Source organism: Entamoeba histolytica, genomic scaffold, assembly GCF_000208925.1.
Source record: "Entamoeba histolytica HM-1:IMSS scf_1104750518221 genomic scaffold, whole genome shotgun sequence".
NCBI classification, from domain to species: domain Eukaryota; phylum Evosea; order Mastigamoebida; family Endamoebidae; genus Entamoeba; species Entamoeba histolytica.
In genome coordinates this window covers 46157-69272 of record NW_001914875.1, presented here as the reverse complement: position 1 = coordinate 69272, position 23116 = coordinate 46157, and the positions used below count along the sequence as shown (strand labels likewise).

Below are 23116 nucleotides of genomic sequence, written 5' to 3'. Positions count from 1 at the left end.
TAAACCAGAACAATATACCTTAAATTCATTTCAGAACTGGTCAGTACCTTTTAATTTTTTAAGAATCAAAGTATCTTTAGTTGCCTTTTTATTTTTTTTTGTTATTTTCTTAAATATTGGTTTCTTAATTTCTTTGACATCATCATCACTATTTTCACTAAGAAGATTTTCTTCATCAACATCCACAACTTTTTGTTGAGTTTTTTTCTTTTTAGAATTAGTCTTTTTTGAAACTTTTTTCTTTGTAGATTTTTTCTTTCCTTTTTCTTCAGCCATTTTTCTTTCAACATAGTCATAATCATCTTCATCTAGAGTTAATGTTTCAACATATTGGAATGCTTCTTCAATAACTTCGTTCATTTTTTTTGAATGGTCATGTTGAATGATTGTCATTGCTTGTTCAATGTTTTTATTTATATAACATTGAATAATAGTACTTATTGCATAATCATTTTCTTGGTTATTCCCGACTTGTTCAATTACCTTTTCAATAGCCTTAAGAGGAATAGTTTTTGGTGTTTTTAATTTCATTTCTTCAGCGATATATGCTTCTATTTGAGCTGCTCTTCTTCTCGCCAAAAAATCTTCATCCATAAAATCTTCATCAAAAAAAACATCATACAAGTCGTCATCAACTATTTTTTTATTACTTTTCTTTTCTCGTTTTTGAATTTTCTTTTTTAATTTAATACAATCTCCTTTGTTTACAATGTTTTTCTCAAATTCAAATGCCATTTTTCTTAGGTTTGGAATACATCCTAAGCTTTTGTATTCGATTATTATTCTTGCCAATGGTAACATTGTTTTTGAATGGGTGTTAACATGATCAAAAAAATTTTGAACTTCTTCCCTTATATAATGTTCTACCATTTCCAAATTAGCTGAGCCTTCAATCATTTGACTCATTTGAACAACTTCATAAAAAACTTCTCTAACATTTCTTAATGCAATTTTATTCATATTAATTTTCATTCCATTAATATGAGCAAGTCCAATGAATTTTTCTGCTTTTTCAAATTCACAAATGGATAAAGGAAATGAAGATCCTGTTTGAATGATTTGAACGTCAGTTCCTTCTTCTACTTGTGAACAATGTTCATGTCCAAAAACAATTAGATTAAATCTGTCTTTAAGTAATTCTTCAGGGAATGTTGTGAGTGTATTTCTTAATATTCTGTCTTGATGAATGAGAAGAATTTTGAAGACATCACCATCTGGCTCATCAATTTGGACCTGAGATGATGCCCATAGTCTATTCATTTCTTCGTTCTTTTTATAACTCATTCCATATAATGCAATTCGAGTTGTTCCTTTCTGTAATAAAATTGGAGAAAGATGTAATATTGTTTGGTCTGTTTTATTATCAATTTCTGAAATATCTTCTGCTTTACCAATAAAATTAACAAGTCCTGCTGTTTGTAAAATATCTAATCCAGCAACATGTTCTATTCCTGATGGAATATCATGATTTCCATGAATAACGTACATAGGATATTTAATACCTTGATTCATTGAGAACCCATTATCTTCTTGGTTATGTTCGTATGTATAAGCAACATCAAATGAATTTTTTGGTTTACCCATTAAATATTTTCGCATTAATTCCATTGTTTTTGTAAGACAATATTTTGATGGATTTTGGTCATCAAAAAAATCTCCTGAATGAAGAATTAAATCAACATCTTCTTGATTTGCTTGTTGAAGTATCTCTTCAAATGCAAGATAACAATCATCTTTTAAACAATGCGACTTTTCACCTGCACCAAGATGAGTATCAGAACAAATGAGAATTTTGAATGTATTTGCTTCGATACTCATTTTTCTTTTTCAATGAGTTTTGTTTTTAAGAAAAAGAAAAACAATTATTTCTACTATTTTGTGTTATGAGTTTCTTCATTATTAGAGGATTTATGAAGAACTTTTAAAAAGAAAAAAATCTGAACTTATAATTCTTTTTATGGATTCTTCACAAGATTCTCCACCTGTTTCACTTTCAACTGTTCTAAAAGAATATCCACCAAATCCATTACTTATTTTTAAACCAAAACAACGTTTGGATATTATTGCTCATACTGTTAATCGTATGTTTGAAGAACCTGACATAGAAAATAAAATTGATTCTCCACAACGTTTAAAATGGTTCTTAGAAATTTTGGGAGCATCTTATTTACTTGATAAAGGAGCATCTGCGTTTGCATTATCCACATTAAAACTTTTTCAACGATGGTTACAAACAGATAACAAACCGGCTCCAATGAAAACGAATTTCAATAAGTATTCAGATTATATACTATATTCCATTTCAATGCTTTTTGACTTTAAAACTAATCCAGACGTACAAATTTCTATTCAATATTTTGGTATTGATATTATAGCTTCAACAGCAAGAATAGTAACTGATGAAGCAACTAAAAGGTCATGTGTCCGTTCGTTAATGATTATTGCAGATCATGTTTGTGATTATTGTCCTTATGAGGGAATGACTTACAGAGTATTTAATGCATTACATGAATGTGTATTACATACTGAACCAAATGCTATATTAGATATTTTCTTTTTACATTGTAAGAAATGGGGATTAAACCCTAATGCTGCAACACAATGGTGTGCAACTGCTGTTGCTATTCAAACAGGATATGTTAACTATTTAATTGAAGAACAGAAAACAGTTAAGGTGACACACTTACTTTGTAATGGAGAATCTGATATTATTGAATTATCACCTGAACGTGCACTACAATTTTGGCTTGATTTTTTAAAGGTTGCTGATATTAAAACTGATTCTTGCGACCTTGTATCATTATATGTAGAAGGATTTTCAGCACTAATGCATCTACTTGCAGATGTTCATGTTGAAAGTAAATCACCACATAGACCTGATGGAAATTCTATTTTCAAATTATATGGAAATTATCTTTTTTCTGTGATTATTCGATTAGACCACACAAGATACTCTAAAGCAGTTGCTGAGGCAATAGCTGCCTTAATTAATTTCTTTGCTACAATGATTCGAAGAACCACTTTTGAAGAAAAGTATATTTATTATTTGACTATAGCATTAAACAGAACATTAACATCACCAAATAACACAGTAGTATATTCATGCATTTCTAATATCAGTAAACTTCTTAATTATCCAGTAGGAAGTATTGCTCTCTGTCTAGAACCATTACTATCAAGTATTATCAAATTATTAACATCAAAATTCCCTGTAACACCAACCATTTATCATGTATTTATTACTGCATTACATGAATCACTACTTCCATTTACCTTCGTTGAAAAAGAAAAGTTTATTCCAATATATAACAAGATCATTCTAATTCTTGTTAAACTTGATTTGCTTTCACCTGAAAACTTCCCATTACTTTTCGATTTTATTGGAACTTATTTTTCTTTTGTTCTTCCAGTTGATAAGACATCGGTTGATTTTGACGTTGTTGCAATTAGAATTGATAATACAATTGATAAAAAAAGTATACATCACATTGTTTGGGCTATTTTGTATGAATCAAGTGTTCAATTACCAGCGGCATTAACCAATTCAAAAGAAAGGATTATTAAAGCTATTGTAAATGTATTTAGAGTAATTAAAGAATATATTTGTACAATATATAAGAAAAATGAATTTATTATCCAGACAACTAAAATGTTAATAGCTTTCCTTAATTCAGTTGCTAAACAAGATAATCCTATTTCTATCTCATTAATTGTTGAATCAATGCATATATGTACTAGTTATATTGTACTTGTAGATGATATTAAAATAGCAACAGCCTTTATGAAAACAATGGTTTTATTATATAATTTACAAACAGTTAATTTAAAGAAATATGCAACATTTTTCATAAAATTGTATTTGAACTCATTAACCAAGAAAGAAACTTCTGATGAAAATGAGATGGTTCGTTTATTAAAAGAAAATGGTATTCAAAATCCAATGAAATATATTCATGTATGCATGCTTAATGATTCATTTATGACAATTATTGATCTTCCATACAAAACAGATGCATTACATACTATTGTTATCCTAAGAGATAGTTATGGAAAAAGAGTTTACTCATTTAAAACAAATAATACTCTTCACTGTAGTAAGTTTGAAAATACTCCATATTGTGATAAACCATATTCAATAATACATAAATGGATTATTGATAAAGCAAGTTCTTCATTTTATGAATATAGTCCTGAACTGTCATTAGAAAATATTATTAAGAAAGAAGCGTCTGTAATAATTCCTTCAGACTATTCAACATCTATTTCTATGCCTACTTCAATTCCTAAAAGAATACTTCCGTCGGCTATTAATCCACTTATTGGAGGACGTATTCTTCATGGAAATTTAAGTGCATTTGGAACAAAAGTATTTTTGCAAACAACAGAACAGTTAATTAAAGATTTAACTCATTTAGACCAAATACCATCTAAAACACGAATTTATATTTATATTCAATGTAACACAACAAAAGATGAATTTTTCTTAAGTTTTATGAAGTCTTTAGGACAATACAGAATTTTCGATAATTCTCCTGTATTTGTTCGTAGTGACTTTAGGACAGAGTTTATATTTGATTGTCCTCAATTAACTCAATCAACTCCAAGAGAGTTGTACGATTATTATCTCTATTGGAATAAAAAAGACGAACAAATAGAAAAATTAGAAACAAATAGTATTGTTATTCAACCACGAATTGCAGGTTCATTCACAATAACCCATTCATTTTCAAGTCAACTACAAACTTTCATTATTCCATCATATTCATTATCATATTGTATTTACGCAATGCTTATTTTACCTAAACTTAGAGACCCCGATGCATTCTTACAAAGTGTGGATAATCGTGAAAAGGAAATTAATAGAATTTGTAAAAATAATAGAGAAATGGTTCTTCTTGAATGGATTTTATTCCTTGATCCTGTTGTTAATAAAACAACAAAGTTTAACTGGAATCCCGCCATTGTAAAGAAAGAACGAACAATTCCTTCATTACGTAAATCATCAGATTCTCTTCCTAAATGTCTTGAAACAAAAGTAGAACAACGACGATCAAAATCAAAAATGGAACAATTTATTGAGAACAATGAAGACATGGCTTCATTATTAATTTCTCCTGATGACAGCCATGGTTCACGTCAAGGAAGTGTTGTTGAAGTTCCTGATTCATTGTCAAATTCAAAAAATAAATCACCTTCATCAAAATCACCATCTTGTAAATCACCATTATTAACTACATCTCCTACTTATGAGACTGAAGTTAAATTCTTCTCTAAACCTGATGTTACAAAACAAAGAAAAGTTGCTATTGGGTCAATGAGAAAATCAATGGTCCTTCTTCCTCCAGCCGCAACTTCATGTCCTCCTGAACAAGCTCGCCAACCTCTTCCAAGTGTTGGAAGAAAAACCTTTGCTATTGGTTCTCAAAGTGACAATAATATCACAGAGCATAGTAAAGATACTGTAAAAATAAAACACCCTTCCTCGTTTGATCCAAGTGCTATTTTAAAACAAGCACAACAAGTAAGAAAAATAGAAAAAGGATGTGATGAAGCAAAAACAGTCAGTGCTTCTCTTCAACAACGACAGATCCAACAACCAAATAATACTGAACCTAAACATGAACCTCGGCTTCCACCGCAACAAAGCAAAACACTACAACAAAATAAAACAACTCATGGGTTTGTTGCTAGGTCTCCTTCTATGATTGGAACAAACCCTAAAACTCGGCAAACTTTTACTAACTCAAGAAAGGCTACTGTTCATTTTAAACATGATAATGATTCAAGTCCTCGTAATGAACAAACCTAATTTACTCTTTTAAAATGGTTCTTTATTGAAATGTAAAACAAAGAAAACAAATAAAAAACAATCAATTCAATTCAGTCAAATATAAATAAAATAATGCTTTGGAACTAACATAGTTCCATAAAAATTTCATTGCTCATAGGAACAGAACAATTATTTTGTTTCGTTATGAGTGTATCATTTATTATTTTTAATGGGTCTTCATATAATATTAATGCTTTTTCATTAGACTCATTACTACATGAATAAGAGTCATTAACTTGTTCATCGTTTCTATCTGTTGTTGGGTGCTTCCACGAAAATAATGAACTGTCTATTCTTCTTTTTAAATTCATAGAGTAATTAAACTCCTCATTCATTTTTCTCATTTGGGGTTTGTATTGACAATACCTTCGTTTAAGCTCATTAAAGTTGATGTTAGAATTTGATTGGGAGTTATGCATGTTATTCATGAATGATTTTGTTAAGATTCAATCTTTCTTGTAAATTTACTCAATCTCCGTGTCATGCCACGTTATAGTTTAATAAATAATATTTTTTCTTATAATTTTATTATTGGTTCTATTTTTATTATCTTAGGTGATGGGTTTTGTCAGATTCAAGTTTTTTCATTATAAAATTAAAGATTTTTTTGTTTGGAGGATTTGGTTAAGAATAGGGTGATATTGTTCATTAGATAATAGTTATTATTAGTTGTATTTCAAAATAGATCATAAAAATGCGATGTGATTTGATTTGTTATTATGATATATTAACTTATTGTTTTTAAGTTGTTTTTATTTCTATTTTTTTCTTCTTTCATTATTAAGATTATTTTAATTATAATTATTTTACTATTTGTATTAATAAACTAACTTAAAATCATATAAAAATTCATTTAAAATATTAAGTCATTTTTATTTCTGATATATTAGCTTTTCAATATTTTGAGATGGTAATTTTAAACCGTTATACTCAACACAGAAGGTGTTTGTGTTTAATTTATGTTAATTATTTTTCTTATTTAATAATTAAAACAAAAGATTGTTTTGTTGTTTATAATTCTATTTGTGAAAATGACACATAATAGAAAGGACTTTTATGTAGTTTTCTTTTTATTAATTGAATATATTGCCTTTATTAATTATGCCAATAACAGTTGTATTTACTATTATTTTTATCTACATTGATTCATATGTTATTAATGGTAGTTTTATTTAGTCATAGCAAAAAATTCTAACTGCATTATTCATTTGTTTAATGAAAGGTTTAGTCTTGTTCTTCTAAAATGAAATCCATTTTCATGAAACTAGATAATTTAGATATTCTGTTGAGTCGTTGTTCTAGTAAAACTTCTTCATACTACATATACCATTTTTGTAGTTTATTCTAATAAATTAAAACAAACAACGAGTTTATAAAACAAATTTAAAATAAAACGAAGTTACTTTTTTATGACTTCAAGTATTTCAACAAGTTTTAGAAATAATTAGCATAAGATCTTTTATTTTTTAATTTTACAAATAATTATAACAAGTAATGTTAATTATAAATAAACTTGTTTCAGCAATTAATTATTTTAATGAAATTAATAGGATTTTAATAAAAATATACTCCAATTAATATTTCAATTAACTGGTACTGAACTTAAATCAAAAGTTTCAAAGTCATTCAAAATTATGACTTCTGCTTCAGTAAGTTGGGATGTTTGTTGTTCAATATTTACGAATTGTTGTGGGTGTTTGAATCTAACAGAAAAATGGTTGAGTAACAGATAGTCAGCATAAACACTTTCTGCACATTGAGCAGCTATCTTACAATTAGAATGACCCCATTTGATTTCAGAACTACTTCCAAATGTACATTCATGAACTAAAACATGTACTTTATATAGGAAATTCAAATTTCTTCCACTTGTATCACCTAATACGCAAACTACTAAACCTCTTTGGTCTTTAAAAACAAATCCATGACTTTCAATTTCATGTGGAATTTCTATACAACCTACAGATACACCAGATGATAATGTAATTATTTTATCATGATCTCCTTTTGGTATTTGGTGTATTCTTATACTCTCATTAATTGATGACTTTGATATTCGTTTAAATGTTTCTATCAAATCATCTCCTCCTTCAGGTAAATATACATCACAGTCGTTTAATATCCAATTAAATAACAAAGCAATAATTCCAGATACATGGTCTGAATGAAGGTGAGTGATTAATACTAATTCTATACGTTTAACATTAATACCTAGTTTGATTATTGTGTTTAATATTCCCTTGAATTTATTAGTTTCATTTTTCTCAAACTTATAATCTTTGTTAAGGACAAACATCTCCACAATCAATTAAGATAAATCTACCATTTTGCATTTCTATTAAATTTGATGTTGTCTAATGTTCATTAAGTTAGTTAATTTATTTATTTAAAATAATTCAAACATTTCGATATATAGTGGATTGTCCAGCTGATGTTCCTAATGGAATTAACTTTAACATTGTTATTTTAGTTTTTTGGAGTTTTAGTTCTTTCTTTTTTATGTATAAAGACGATAATAAAAGAATTACTTCCATTATTATTATAATAGTAACTCCATTTATTTCTGGTTCAACATAAAAGACTTGTTTAAATTCTATTTTAAAGTATATGACTTTATATGTTCATTAACAGAAAAAGTAACAAAACAAAAACATTATATTATTTGGAATAATTTGTGAAGAAGAACCATTGATTTACTCAAACATATTATAGATGATATGGTGTAATTTTAAACAATTTTTACTAAATTAACAAAAAATTGAATAACAAAAATTTTTATTTATTTAAAAACACTTATGAAATTTTTTTATCCTTTTTTAGTTTGGAAGAATAGACAAAGAAATATTCTTTTTCAACTGACTTTATTGTTATTGAAAGATTAAGAGATGAAGGTGAAAATTTCTCATAAAAACAATGATTTTCTATTTTATTAATTGTTGATAGAGTATTTATTAAAGAATAATAATATGCAAAACAAGTCAATTTCATTTGATTTAACTTCTATTGATATTATGTTTCAATATTCTATCATATTTTGTATTTCTATATTTTCACATCTACTCTATTCTTCTTTTTTAAATATGTTGAACATTCTATTTCATACTATATTATTTTTTTATTTATTTCTCCATCTTCAAATATTATATTGTTTTTATTATAAACATGAAATGATTCAATATTATCAAATAAGATTCTTGAATAATGATTCAAAGGAATTGGATTAAATGATATTATTCCAAACTCTCTTGAAATTGTTTAATTCATATTTCTAAATTAATAAAAACTATTAACATAATCTCAAAATACTTTGATACTATCATTATTTCATCCTATTCTAATCTCATTCATTCTTTATTTTATTTCAATTTGAACTTCAAAATTCCTTTTCCAATTCAGGAAATATAATAACTGTTTAACAAATTGTTATTGAGAAATAACAATTTGTATTGTAAAGAAAAGCAAACAAGACATACGAATTTAACATACAAAGAAAGAATGTCAATATCAAGAATACATACAACATAAAATAAAATCAATTAATTAAGTATTAATAGAAATAGATTCTATTCTTCCTGGCTCAGGGGAGACTAATCCCGTCCCTTCGTCTTCTTCTTCTAACAGCTATATCGAGTATGTTTGATTGTGATTGAAGCAGTATTCCATGACATCCATCATGTTTTTTATTACAAGGTTTTTTACTTCTTTTTCGATGTCAATTTCAATTTTTAATTCTTTAATTAATTTATTACTTTCTTTATTCATTAATCCATTAATTGAGATTACTACTGGAATTATTCTGACATCTTTTAATTTTTCTATTTTCATTAGCCTATTCTTTAATTCCTTATACATATTTCTTTTCTTCCAATAGACTCAATTAATATTGTGATCAGCCACAATAGTCATATCAAATATTAGATTAGTTTTGTTCTTTTTATCTATTACATATATATGGTATTTTGTGGTATTGTCATTTACTTTTATGCATTATTTGTTTGTTCAATATCATAGTAATGTCTTTATATTTGAACACTATTTCATATGGAGGTTTTATATTGAATATTTCCTGTATATTTTCTTATTAATCAATATTATAATGCATATATTGTCATGTTTTTCCATTTGTGAATTATTATGACCAATACAAGATAGTAGAATGTGCTCTACTGTAGCTATCTTGTCTTTACAAAGTGTTGAGTATTTCAATCTTTCATTTTTCATTATTTTTGCTTTCTTATACCCACAAAATATTGCACCATCTTGCATTTTAGTTAATTGTAGAAATGCATTTTTCTTAATATTGATGGACTTCCATGCTTTCACTGTAGTAGTTTTATCTACTCCTTTTGACTCGAACCATCTTCTAAAATATCCACTAATTTGATGACACTTCCATTTTTTGATGTATTGGTCGGTCAATAATTTCTTTATTTCTACTACTACTTCTTTTTCTTTTTTCTTTTCTATCCCTTCATTTATTATTTCTTCTATTTTTGTTTCTGGGATTTTATGAATTATTGTTTTTTAATTCTATTCAATATTCATTTCTTACTGTACCATCTCTCTAATATGTTATTTCCTATTTCACTTTCTCTGGTACAGTAGTACATCACTGTTCTAATTATTTCAATAACATATTCGTCACTTATATTTATTAATCATTCACCCATTTCTTCTAGAGGGACATATAACCTATCTTTGGAGTTTCACCAATGTATTTTGCCTTTCTTAAATATTTTCTTATCTCTAAATTAATTTTGTCTAGGTCAGTTATTTTCCAATTTACAACTGATGCTGAATATCTGAAGATATTGATTACTTCAGTGTTTATTCTAGTAATATATCTTCTATTACTACTTTCATCAGTGTTTATTTCTTCCATCTTTTGATTCATTTTTCTTTGATGGTTTTACAATTGAAGGTGTCATCAATTTCGTCGGACTGCCATATTCCTAAGTATTTATACAAGTCCTCACCTTCAACTACGGGGATGTTTTGCATTCCATTTGGTATTTTCTTAATGTTTTTTAATACCATTCCTGACTTTTTCTCATTCATTTCCATCCCTATTCCACTTATTATTTCCTTAATTTCGTTGTGGATTATTCCCATTTCTTCACTACTTTCTGTCATTATTCTCAAATCATCCATATATAATGTATGATTTGCTTTTGGGAATTTCTCTTCGATGATTTGAGAAATTATATTCATCTGAATGATGAGGAGTAGAGGGGATAAGGAATCACCTTGTAAAATTCATCTATTTAATTTAATACATCCTAGATATTCATTATATTTATAGCCGATGAATATCTTCCATCTAGTCATCATACTTTCAATAATGTCAATGATGACACACTCATAATTAAAATACTTTAATGATTCAATTACCTATTCGTGGTTTACTGTGTCATATGCTTTCTTAATGTCATAATATGACTCCACATATTTTGGGTATTTTTCTTCTTTCTGCTGCTTCATCATATAACTATTAATTATTCATTCTTTAGCAGCTAAAGATTGTAACTTACATCCCAATTGATTTCTACTAATTTTAAATGATTCACAATTCATGTTAAGTCTTCTGTTAATCTTTTCTTTTAATATGGAGGTAAATACTTTCATAATTACATTTGTACAACTGATATGACGATAATTAGTGACGTCGTTCCTATCACTTTGTGGATTAATAAAGTTCTTCCACTTACCATGTCTAATGGGATGTTTTCAGGGAAGTTCAACCATTCATTAAAGATACTAAGAATGGCTTCTCTTGATGATGACATCCTTTTCCAATAATACCCATATATAGTGTCTATTCCTGGTGCTTTCCAGTTACTTATTTTCATTATACTTAAATTTAATTCATTTATTGTTATAATGACATTATCATAATTTCTATATCTTTCATTCCATGAGGTGATTTGTTTTATTTTCCAATTCTCTTTATTTAATCTCACCTGTGTTTCATATAACGATTTCCATTATTCTAAAGTAATATCGTTATTTGGGTATATTTCATTTTTTGTTTCTTCCTTATTCTAATTTTCTTGTTAGAATCAAACATGATTTTATTTGTATTGATTCTGACTATTTCATTTTTATTAAATTTAATTCTTTCTTTTATTATTGTCATCATATATTTTAGGTACTTTATTCTTTCTAGTGCTTTAACTTTTATTCATTCTTCATCATTTTCTTTTAATTTCATGATGCACTTTATTCTGTACCATTTTCTTCCCTTGACCAAATCTTCTAGTCTATTAATTTTCTTTAGGATTTCTTTTATTTCATCAAATTTATCTCTTATTATTTTATTTTGGAGATAGAGGTGCATAACCATTGAAATCCTCTTCATATCATCTTGCAGATCCTGCATTCTGCTTCCTGACAATACCCATCTATTATTAATTTCCATTATTAATCGGTCAGCTTCTTTTCTTTGAAAGTAGTAATTAATGTTTGAACATTTTTCTACTTTCATTTCTTTTACTTTATTGATGAGAGTGTTAAGGTATTCTTCATCAATTTCTGTAGAGTTATTCTTTAATATGATGTTTTTTATTATTGAATTACACTCTACTCTTCCTTCTATTATATCATTTACTTTCATTTTAATGTATTGTTTAGTACTTTCTTTTATTTTATGTGACATTTTAATATATTTAATATATTCATTTTCATTATTGACATTGATGTTTATCATTTTTATTATACTTTCAATTTGTTCCCATCTTAATTTCTTATATAATTTCTTATTCAACCAATTAATTGCAAAACAATACATCACTTCAATTAGAATTCTATTTGTTTGTTTTGTTGTATTTCTTGTCTGATTATCATCTCTTGTTTTTTGACAATCAGTGCTTTGCTTTTCTCTTCGATTTCCACTACTGTCTTTTTCATAGGAGTAGTTTCGTTCATCTCCATCGTTCTTGATGATGTTTTCCTCAGTACTGGTTGTGTATTTATCACAAGTGTCATCGTTTTCTTCTTCTCTAATTCCTTCTGTGAAATAAAATTTTCAATATCATCTTGTTGTTTTGATATTATTTGTTTTTGTGCTTCATTTTCTTTTTGTGTGTTGTCTAATTCTTCTCTTGTTATTTCTGCAATTTCTTGGTTTTTAATTGCAATTTCTTGATATTCAGAGATTTGTTTTTCTTTATCTCTTATTTCTTTCTTTAATTCTTTAGTATTTTCCTTTATCATTTCAATTTTCTTTTCTAGTGTGTTTGCATTTTGTTCTAGCGTTTTGTTTCTCTTTTTCAACTTTTCAATTTCTTCTTTCATTTCTTCATTTTCTTTTTCAATCTTCTTTTTATTAGCTTGGATACTTCGGATTTTTTCTTCTTTATTATTTACTTCTGTGATTTTCTTTCCTTCTATCTCGTTTATTTTTCCTTGTAGTTTTAAGTTTTCTTCTTCGAGTTTTTCATTTTCTTTCTTCATTTCTTCATAATTCGTTTGAATCTTTTTAATTTGTGTTTTCATTTCTGTAATTTCTTCTTCAAATTCTTTCATAACTATTTCTTTTGCTTTTCTCATCATTTCTTCTGAGATGGCTTGTTCTTCTTCCATTTTTTTCATACTTAATTCTTTAACTTTTTCTTTTAATTCAGTAATTTGATTTTTCAGAGCAATTATTTCTTCTTTTTCTTTTTCTTCTTCTATCTTTTCTTCTTTATTTTTTGTTTCTTCTTGTATTTTCTTTATACTTTCTGTTTCATTTATTATTCTTGCTATTTTACATCTATCATTCATTTCTTTAATTGGGTTTTTGTTTTTAATTTCTGCTTCTATAGCCTTAATGTCTTTTTCTTCCCAATCTTTTGTTTTTTCTTTAAACTCTTCTTTAGTTTTTTCCATTATCTTTTTCTTTTTATTTGAATATACTTCTTGGAGGATATCATACCATTTTTTCTTCTTACCTTCATATTTTTTGAGTATTTCTTCGTATTCTCCTTCTTTCCATTCACTTGTTATTCTTTTTATTCTTTCTTGTATCTCTTTTATTGTTAGCCATTTGTATTTGTTATTTGTGTAATTTTTATTGTTATTGTATTTATCTTGTTTTTTATTTGTTTTTCTTTGTGTCTTTCGTCTTCTAAACCCTTTTTCCTTAGTATTTCGTTTACCTTTATTATTATAATTGTTATGCCATTTATTGCTATTGACATTTCTTTTTTTATTGTATGACATTGAATTTCTATGTCTTGTTTGCTTTTCTTTACAAGACTCTAAGGTTTTACACAATAGCCATGGCATTAAAATTTGTTGTATTTCCTGCATTGGAAAAGGATCTTATATCAAGAATACATACAACAATAATAATAAATGAAATGAAAGGAAAATTGGTTTAGAAGAGAAAGACGCAAATAAATACAAATAAAAAACAAGGTAAATACAATAACAATAAAGATTACACAAATAACAAATACAAATGGCTAACAATAAAAGAGATACAAGAAAGAATAAAAAGAATAATAAGCGAATGGAAAAAGGAGAGTATGAAGAAATATTCAAGAAGTAAGAAGGTAAAAGAAAAAGATAGTATGATATTCTTCAAGAAGTATATTCAATTAAAAAGAAAAAGATAATGGAAAAAACTAAAGAATAAGTTTAATGAAAGTGTCAATTATTAGATATATCCATTATTGGATTTTCTTCATACTGAGAAGTGTTTATTTCAGTTTCTGCAATATGCTCTATTGGTGTAATAGAGTTCATTTCTAGCATGCTCGCATTAGATTGTTCTTCTTCTAATGTGCTGCCAGAATTGAATGTATAAAACATTAAGTCTTTCATACATTTTATAATTATTGTTTATATGATTTTGGAAAAGTCTAAGTTTAATTGTATTGATTTTAATCTTCTTACTGATTCTTTATGTATTAATCCATTTATTGATAATATAACAGATATTATTTCTACATATATTAATTCTCTATTGTTTCTTATTTTCTCTTGTAATTCTTTGTACTTATTTATTTTATGAATGTAATTTAATTCTAAGTTATTATCTTGACATATAGCAACATCTATAATATATCATTTCTTTTCTTTCATATTTTGATATTATATATCTTGTCTTCTAGCATGGAAAGAATGGTCACTAATCAATAAATCTTTATTGTAAGTTATTACCATTTCATCATTATTAATACATTTAGGAGGATTATTAAAATCAATAAATCAAATTCATTAAAATGTGTAATTAATATGTGTTTAAATATTTGTTTAAAAACATAATCATGTTTTAATATTTGATTCTTTTTCATTACATCCTAACAATATATGATTAATAGATGCAATTGTGTTAGGGCAATGTTTACAATATTTTAAAGCATCATTTTGTAGTATTTTTGATTTAATATTTCCTGTCATAGTTACTCCTTCTTGCATTTTTACTATTTGGAGGAATGCATTTCTTTTTATGTTCAATGACCTCCATGTTGCTACTGTTAATTTCTTATGATTGAAAGTGCCATTTGCACATCTTATATATTCACCACATTTCTTTTCTTTCCATTCATTTAAATATCTATCATTTAATTCATTATTTACAAATTCAAATACTTCCTTTACATCGTGCTTTCTTTCGTTTAATTCTATTATGCTATTGATTTATTAATATGAAAAAAGTTTTTGAATATAAAAAAAATAATAAAAAACTTAAAAAAGTAAATGATAGAATTGTTATTATTATTCTTTCTTTTTTATTGTTACAGTGAAAAGATTGACCTTAAAAAAAATAGGCTTGATGTAGTTAAAGATAAATTAAATAATGTTATTGATAGTACAACTGCATATCTGTTATTAAATAATGACAAAATGATTGGGTCATATGGAAGAAAAAAACTAATTAATGGAAAAGTTATTCACCTACCGACAGAAGAAGAAATTCAAATATGGAAAAAATCAAATGACTATAATGGCATTTTAGTTGTTCCAGATCATCTCCTTGATAGTACCCACTTAAATTTATTTGAACAATTAAAAGTTCAAGGAGTAGTATTTTATGATTCTAATTCCACTCATTACGTTTCACAAGACTATCGGTCTTCTTTTAATCCAAATGCATCAGAAGTTGCATGGAAAAAATACACTTATCCTATAATGTTTACACCAACAAGTATCGTATATTTTACTCAGAATAATGGGTATTTACAAATTGAAGATGAAATGCTTGCTGATGGTGATTCAGAAATATGTTTAAGAAGAGGAATGTGCCAACCGATTGGTGGTCAATCATTGGTTGGTCGACTTGTAGAAAATCATCTCTCTGAATCAATATTATTATCTGCACAACTTGACGGTGTTAGTATTTTTAGAGATGCAACACCTGCTCATGAACAAATTGTTTCAGGAGAGGCTACACTTCTTTCTGTGTTAGAGACATTGAGACCACTAATGAAAGGAGCAAAGAAAGGAATAGATTTTGGATTTTTTGAAGGAGAAACATTTGGTAATATGGGATCAAAAACATTTTCTAAAAGCAATGATAGTTATTCTCATATTATTCATTTTGGCCCACTTGGTTTGACCGAAGGAAGCTTATTTGTTTATAGTAAAGATCAAGTGCCTCAAGATATTCACAAAAGAATAGTCAATAAAACGAATGAATATCCTCATTGTGCTTTAAGTTCATTTAAAAATGGTATTAAAATGTATCTTAGTGACCATGAAGAATTATATAAAGGAAATATTGGTACTCATCAAGATTACCTTCCATATATCACTGAGTTGTGTGACAATATTGAAAGTATTACTCAAATAATTCTTCAAATTATTTTTAATAGAAGTGATATTGAAACTCTTCAGAAAGAATTAGAGATTCAATATGACTGTGAAAAATATCATCGTTTATATCATTGTTTAGCTTATGACTTAAGTTGTGATTATTTTAATGAAACTATTGGTATTATTCAAGGAAACTCTAATTCATATTCTTCAATATATAGAGAAACAAAAATAACACCTAGAAGTAAAGCAATTCATGATTATTTAAACAGAATTGTTACAATGGGAGTATGCAAAGAAGAATGTGATACTTCAATTAAAAATGGAACAGTTACATATTTAGGTAGTTATGGATCAGATATTGATATATCAAAAAATAAGGTTGTTGGTTCTTCTGGAGATGCTTGGACGGAGTCTAATTGGAAACAAGTCAAATTAACATTTTATCAACCAAGAACTTTTGGGGATGTTACTTTAATAACATTAGGAGTTGGACTAACGTTAATGACTATTATCGCATTCTTTACTGTGATATTTAAATTAAACCTTCTTTAATTTAAACTAAAGAACCAAGAGTTATTTATTCTTTTTCAATCATCTCAACTACAACAAGTCGATCAGCTGTAAATCTTTTTGGTTGACAACACCCAGCAAAAATTTCATTAGTTAGATGTTCAGGTTGAACATAATAATCAAAAATGTTTTTTGTTATATAACAATTATTTCCTGGATTAATAAAAAATGCATTTGGAGTAGAAATAACGTTTCTTTTATTTAAAGTCCCATACACAAATAATGAAGTAAAGTCTTCATGGTATTGAGGTTCAATTTTAATGATTTGATGTTTTGGGTTATTTAAAGTAAAAATAAAATGCTTCCAATCATTTTCTATTGCATTAGACATTTTTTCTTCAGCATAAGGAACAGTTTCTCCAATAAATGAACCAAATACATATTCTCCTGATTGAACAATATAACAAATACAACGATGATATACAATTTTAGAATTAATTGTTTGAGCATTCATTTCATGAATATTAGAATCAAATAAAATCTCTTTAAAATTTAATCCAGTCCATTCTTGAAGTTGAGGGATAAAAGGTTTAATAAAATCCATGAAGAATTACCTTTTAAAAAGTTCTTTTTTGTTGAATTTAATTTTTGAAAAAAAAATTATCTTAAAAAAGAATAGTTGATATGAACGCATTTCAAACGAGAGGTTACTTACTTATTTCAGGTGAAGAAAATTATGGTGGAACTTCTGTAGTAAGAAAGTATAAAAAAGATAAATTATTTTATGCTATTAAAGGTTTGTAATTATAAAGAAAATATAAATAAATTCTTTTATTTAAGTTAACACAAATAGAAATCAAAGACGATTCAGATTATCCTATGGAAAAAATTGATAATGAAATTAGTATTATGCTTAGTTTAAAACATCCAAATATTATTGAATTAAAAGAATGGTTTATTTCTCAAAATGAAATGAATGTATATAAATGTCTTGTAATGGAGTGGTGTGAAGATTCATTACAACATTATGTTAATAGAAATTCTTATGGATTATCTATTGATGAAATGCATTTTTTTGTATCTGATATGATGAATGCTCTAAAATATTTAGTGCTAGAAAAAAAAATACTTCATAGAGACCTTAAACTTGCAAACTTTCTTTTAAAACGATCAAAAGAATATCCATTTCCTATTGTAAAATTATGTGATTTTGGTAGTGCAATTTCTATTACTCCCAAAATTTCAGGTTCATTTTCTTCTCTTTTATTTTCTGCACCAGAAGTTAATAAAGAAGAATATACATCCAAAATTGATATTTGGTCTTTAGGGTGTTGTATATATTGGATGGCTACAGGACATCCTATTTATCCAATTGATGATGTTAATGAATTTCATACTTCATTAGAGAAAGAAGAACCAATTCAATTTAATGAAATACCTGATGGATCATTAAAATCAATGTTAACACAAATGCTAGTTTTTGATTCAGAACAAAGAATATCATGGGAAAAATTATTTAATACATTATTTGTAGAAGAATGTCATAAAGAGAAAATAGATGTTGAAGGAAGTAAAGAAAATTATCAAATTATTAATGAATTAGGAAAAGGGTCATTTGGAAGTGTTGTAAAAGCATGGGATAAAAGAAATCAAAAATATGTAGCAATTAAAAAAATTTATAGAAATGATATTGATAATAGTTTGTTAAAACAAATGGCAATGAAAGAAATTAGAATTATGAAACTTTTTCATCATCCAAATATTTGTGCTTTTTTTGATTATTATGTAGATGTACAATGTTATCTTGTTATGGAATATTGTGACTCAGGAGATATACAACAATTGATTGATATTAGAAGAAGACAAGGAGCTAATCCATTATTATCAAATGAAGAAATATTTTCTTTTACAAATGATATTTTAAATGGAATTAAATATCTTCATGTTGAAAAACATTTTGCACATAGAGACATTAAACCGTCAAATATTCTCTTAGCACATTCTCTGATTAGTAAATATCCAGTCGTAAAAATATCTGATTTAGGATTAACAAAAAGAGATAATTATATTGATCCTTTAAGAACTAATGCAGGTACTCCTGCATATATGGCACCTGAAATTCATAATGGTAATTATACGTATCAATCAGATTTATGGAGTATTGGATGTGTAATTTACTATATGTGTACAGGCTCATTAATTTTCCCAAAGAATAATTTTAGATTGTTCTTCAGTGAAAAACGTTTACCTCCATTTGGTTCATTAAAAGTAAAACCAAGCATTATTGACTTAATGAAACATTTAATTGTTTATGATGTTAATAAACGATGGGGATGGAAAGAAATTGAAACATCTCCCTTTATGTATGAATATAATGGAGAAAATGTTAAATTGATACATCAAATTGAAGAAGAAGCTCAAGTAGAAGATGATATGGTTAAAGATGGCAAAAATACTATTGAAGTAGTGACAAAAATGAAAATGAATATCAAACAAATGTCAGTAGAAGAAATGATGGGTGTGTTATATACTATTGGTAAGTTATGTAATATTTCTATTGAAGAATCACCGTGTGATATTAATGTAAATGTTCATCCTATAATGACATTATTTGAATGTACTAGAGATATAACGTTTGAGGCATTAAATATGATGGAAACTTGTCCAACTGACAAAGACTGGAAATTGTTATTAAACTACTCCAGAAGTATGTTTCGAGTTCTTAATAAATTACTTCCTTCAACAGAACAAAAATATATCCACCAAAGTTTGTTTTCTTTTCTTTATATTATTAAATACAAAAAAAAAATTAATTAATGCCTTAGTTCTTCAATTAATTGATGTGTCTTTAGTACTATGAAGTTGAAAAAGAATAAATGTTCATAAATTTCACTTTATTTACTTACTCTTTTTGTTCTTTATTTATTAATATTAAATGACTTTTAAATAAAAAAAAAAGTTAAATACAAAAATGAGACAAAATTGTAATCATTTATAATTGACCACAATCAGCAATAACAACGGCTTTCTTTGGTTTGTCTTGAGCACCAGTTGGGTTGTTTTCGATCATTTTAACAACATCATAACCTTCAACAACTTGACCAAAGACAACATGTTTACCATCTAACCATGGGCATGGAACAGTGGTAATAAAGAATTGTGAACCATTAGTATTTGGTCCAGCATTAGCCATAGATAACATTCCTGGTTTAGTGTGTTTAACAGTGAAAGCTTCATCAGCAAACTTAGTACCATAAATTGATTTTCCTCCAGTTCCATTATGTCTAGTGAAATCACCTCCTTGAATCATGAAATCCTTAATAACTCTATGGAATCCACAACCCTTATAGGTAAGTCCATTACCCTTTTCACCAGTGCAAAGGCATCTGAAGTTTTCAGCTGTCTTTGGGACAATATCGTTAAAGAGTTCCATAACAATTCTACCAGCTTTTTCACCTCCAATAGTAATATCAAAGAATACCTTTGGTCTTGCCATTTTATCAATATTTTATCATTTCTTCAAAGATCCTTTAATACATCTCCTCTCCGTGGCATGACGTGTTTCATTTTTGTCATTTTTAGAAATATAAAAATCTTAAAAAGATAAAACAAAAAAAAGATCTTAAATATAATTTTATCAATTACTAAGTTATAAAAAAATAACAAATTTTTAAACAAAATAAAAAGAAAACAATAAAAATAATATGAAATACAATACCTGAATTTGTTATTGAATATTAGTTAATATCAACTTTTACCCATCCCATTGGAGATTTCTTTGGAATAACAACAGCAAGTATTCCATCTTGATACTTAGCTTTAATTTTTTCTCCATCAACATCAGTTGGAAGAGGAATTTCTCTTCTAAAAGTACCATATAAAAATTCTGTAAATTCTATTTTACCTTCAACTTGTCTAGTTCCTGTTATAACAACCCAATTATTTGCATATTTAACACTTAATGTTTTTTTATCAATACCTGGAACTTCTAACTTTAATAAATAAATCTGTTCTGCTTCAAGTAATTCACATGGTGGTTCCCAAATTTCTGGTGCCCAATGTCCTGTTCCTTTTCCATCAACAAATATTTTTTGATTACGTTGTTGTTGAATAAATGGATTAAATGGTGTTGGTCTTACAAGTGCTTGTGAGTGCATGTTTATTTAGCTAAACTATTAAATGATAATTTTAGATTAGTTCTTTTTTATAGTGTAATCTCTTTGACGTAATGATGAGTATAATAATAAATGAATTCCACGTCATTTCTTCGTAATTTGAGATCGACGTTTTCATTATGATTACGTGGATTATTCTTTCAAAATAATATATAAACGTTTTATATAACAAATATAATTATTTTGGTTCATCTCTAGTGAAAGTGAATTCTCCAAAAATGTCTTGTCTTATGCCATTAGAAGTAGAATTGTTTATTTCTTCATTAAGGTCGAATTTTTCATTAATAAATTCTTCTCCAAAGTTTGTTTTTCCATCTTGTGACATATCTGGTTTAAATGGGGCAGGAATTTTCTTTTGATAAAGAGCATCCCAGTCGAAACTGTTCCACCATGGATGTGTTTTAATCTTCTCTGGTGTACTTAAACGATCACAAATTTTTTTTTCTAACATTTTAGTTATAAAATCTTTACATACAGCAGAAACTGGAGATGTTGTTGGAAAGATTACAGGAGAATATAAAATTTTTTGATAAAGTTGTTGGATATTATCGCTAATAAATGGTGCTTGTCCATGCATCATTTCATATGTCATAATTCCTACTCCCCACCAGTCAATTACATTAGTATAAGGCTCTGCTAAAACAACTTCAGGAGAGAGATATTCAGGAGTACCACAAAATGTAGCTGTTGTTTCATTTCCAGAAACGTTTTCTTTAGATAAACCAAAATCTGTAAGTCTAAGATATCCATCTTCACAAATTAATACATTTTCTAATTTAACGTCTCTATAAATTATATTCATTTGATGAAGACATTCTAATGCTAAAATAACTTGACTAATATAAAATTGTGTTCTACTTTCACAAAATGATTTTTCTTGAATTAAACGATAATATAATTCTCCTCCAGGACAATAATCAATAACATAATGTAACTAAATTTAATTATTACTTTTTTTTATAGAATTTTATTTAAAAACAAACATGAGTAGCTGATTGAAATGAATAATATAAATTCACTAAAAATGGGTGTTTTACTTTTTGTAAGATATTTTTTTCTGTCATTGTATGTTCTAATTCTTCCATTTCAATAACTTTCTTTTTTTCAACCATTTTTAATGCGAATTTTTCTCCTGTTCTTTTATATCTTACTAATAACACTTTTCCAAATGCTCCTTTTCCTAATAACGTAATTATATCAAAATCTTCTATACTAATTGGTTTTTCTTCTTCTTCTTTTTCTATTAATGTTTCTTTTTTATTTTTTGAATTTAATAATGATTCAATCCATTCATCTCTTTCTTTTGATGATGACGCTGAAATATTATAAACTCTAGAAGGTGTACTTATTGAAAATATATATGGAAAATTTTTTAATTTTAATTCTTCATTTGGAACTATAGCAAATGCTAACATTAAATCAATTTCTCCCATCTTTTTCATTCTCTATATTTTTAATTCTCTTTATCTTGTTGTTCTGTTGTTTTTAATAACAAACTAATTGATCTTTATAATATGTTAATGTGGTTCCATCTAACACAAACCAACGATGTTTCCAGTTTTTCCATCCACCTCCTTGTTTTGCTAGCCATCCTTCTTTAGGCATTTGAATAAATAAACATTTAAAGTTTGGAATAACTAAAAAAATTATTTTAAGTTCAAAAAGAAAAGTGTTTAGATTTGTTTGTCAAAAAATAATAAGAACCAAATAGAAGTCTTTCTTCTGGTATTTCTTTTTTTTTTTTCAATCAATTCTCTTATTATTTTTTATTTCTCAATATTCCTCTAAAATATTTATTCCTTTTTTTTTGATACTCTATTTTAAATAAACTTCTCAAAACTCATTTCATTCATCT

The 23116-nt window shown here is 26.7% G+C and overlaps 10 protein-coding genes across 10 annotated transcripts, besides 4 other annotated features; 3 read left to right on the top strand and 7 right to left on the bottom strand.

Moving 5' to 3' along the window:
• Positions 1–30: 30 nt before the first annotated feature.
• EHI_125910 (double-strand break repair protein MRE11, putative) lies at positions 31–1818 on the bottom strand (the record flags this gene model as incomplete). Its single annotated transcript, XM_651393.1, has 1 exon — positions 31–1818. One exon carries the CDS (start codon positions 1816–1818, stop codon positions 31–33), a length of 1788 nt encoding a protein of 595 aa, XP_656485.1.
• A 139-nt stretch (positions 1819–1957) lies between these two features.
• Positions 1958–5547, top strand: EHI_125900 (uncharacterized protein; the record flags this gene model as incomplete). The annotated part of the gene is made up of 2 exons (XM_651394.2): positions 1958–5484; positions 5535–5547. 2 exons carry the CDS (start codon positions 1958–1960, stop codon positions 5545–5547), a joined length of 3540 nt encoding a protein of 1179 aa, XP_656486.2.
• Positions 5548–5913: 366 nt separating this feature from the next.
• Positions 5914–6258, bottom strand: EHI_125890 (uncharacterized protein; the record flags this gene model as incomplete). Its single annotated transcript, XM_651395.2, has 1 exon — positions 5914–6258. The coding sequence occupies one exon, from the start codon at positions 6256–6258 to the stop codon at positions 5914–5916; it is 345 nt and encodes a 114-aa protein (XP_656487.2).
• Positions 6259–7412: 1154 nt separating this feature from the next.
• On the bottom strand, positions 7413–8289 carry EHI_125880 (metallo-beta-lactamase domain-containing protein; the record flags this gene model as incomplete). Its single annotated transcript, XM_651396.2, has 3 exons — positions 7413–8069; positions 8125–8184; positions 8233–8289. 3 exons carry the CDS (start codon positions 8287–8289, stop codon positions 7413–7415), a joined length of 774 nt encoding a protein of 257 aa, XP_656488.2.
• A 921-nt stretch (positions 8290–9210) lies between these two features.
• Positions 9211–9343: a repeat region.
• A 15-nt stretch (positions 9344–9358) lies between these two features.
• Positions 9359–14135: a repeat region.
• Positions 14136–14149: 14 nt separating this feature from the next.
• Positions 14150–14462: a repeat region.
• Positions 14459–15464: a repeat region.
• A 53-nt stretch (positions 15465–15517) lies between these two features.
• On the top strand, positions 15518–17128 carry EHI_125870 (uncharacterized protein; the record flags this gene model as incomplete). Its single annotated transcript, XM_651399.1, has 1 exon — positions 15518–17128. One exon carries the CDS (start codon positions 15518–15520, stop codon positions 17126–17128), a length of 1611 nt encoding a protein of 536 aa, XP_656491.1.
• Positions 17129–17153: 25 nt separating this feature from the next.
• Positions 17154–17690, bottom strand: EHI_125860 (uncharacterized protein; the record flags this gene model as incomplete). The annotated part of the gene is made up of 1 exon (XM_651400.1): positions 17154–17690. One exon carries the CDS (start codon positions 17688–17690, stop codon positions 17154–17156), a length of 537 nt encoding a protein of 178 aa, XP_656492.1.
• Positions 17691–17770: 80 nt separating this feature from the next.
• EHI_125850 (protein kinase domain containing protein) lies at positions 17771–19903 on the top strand (the record flags this gene model as incomplete). Its single annotated transcript, XM_651401.1, has 2 exons — positions 17771–17882; positions 17940–19903. The coding sequence occupies 2 exons, from the start codon at positions 17771–17773 to the stop codon at positions 19901–19903; spliced, it is 2076 nt and encodes a 691-aa protein (XP_656493.1).
• Positions 19904–20058: 155 nt separating this feature from the next.
• On the bottom strand, positions 20059–20702 carry EHI_125840 (peptidyl-prolyl cis-trans isomerase, putative). The gene has a single exon (XM_651402.2). It carries the CDS (start codon positions 20580–20582, stop codon positions 20079–20081), a length of 504 nt encoding a protein of 167 aa, XP_656494.1. The 5' UTR covers positions 20583–20702; the 3' UTR covers positions 20059–20078.
• A 121-nt stretch (positions 20703–20823) lies between these two features.
• On the bottom strand, positions 20824–21243 carry EHI_125830 (heat shock protein, Hsp20 family; the record flags this gene model as incomplete). Its single annotated transcript, XM_651403.1, has 1 exon — positions 20824–21243. One exon carries the CDS (start codon positions 21241–21243, stop codon positions 20824–20826), a length of 420 nt encoding a protein of 139 aa, XP_656495.1.
• Positions 21244–21439: 196 nt separating this feature from the next.
• Positions 21440–22866, bottom strand: EHI_125820 (PH-protein kinase domain containing protein; the record flags this gene model as incomplete). The annotated part of the gene is made up of 3 exons (XM_651404.1): positions 21440–22195; positions 22245–22706; positions 22759–22866. 3 exons carry the CDS (start codon positions 22864–22866, stop codon positions 21440–21442), a joined length of 1326 nt encoding a protein of 441 aa, XP_656496.1.
• Between the last annotated feature and the right edge of the window lie 250 nt (positions 22867–23116).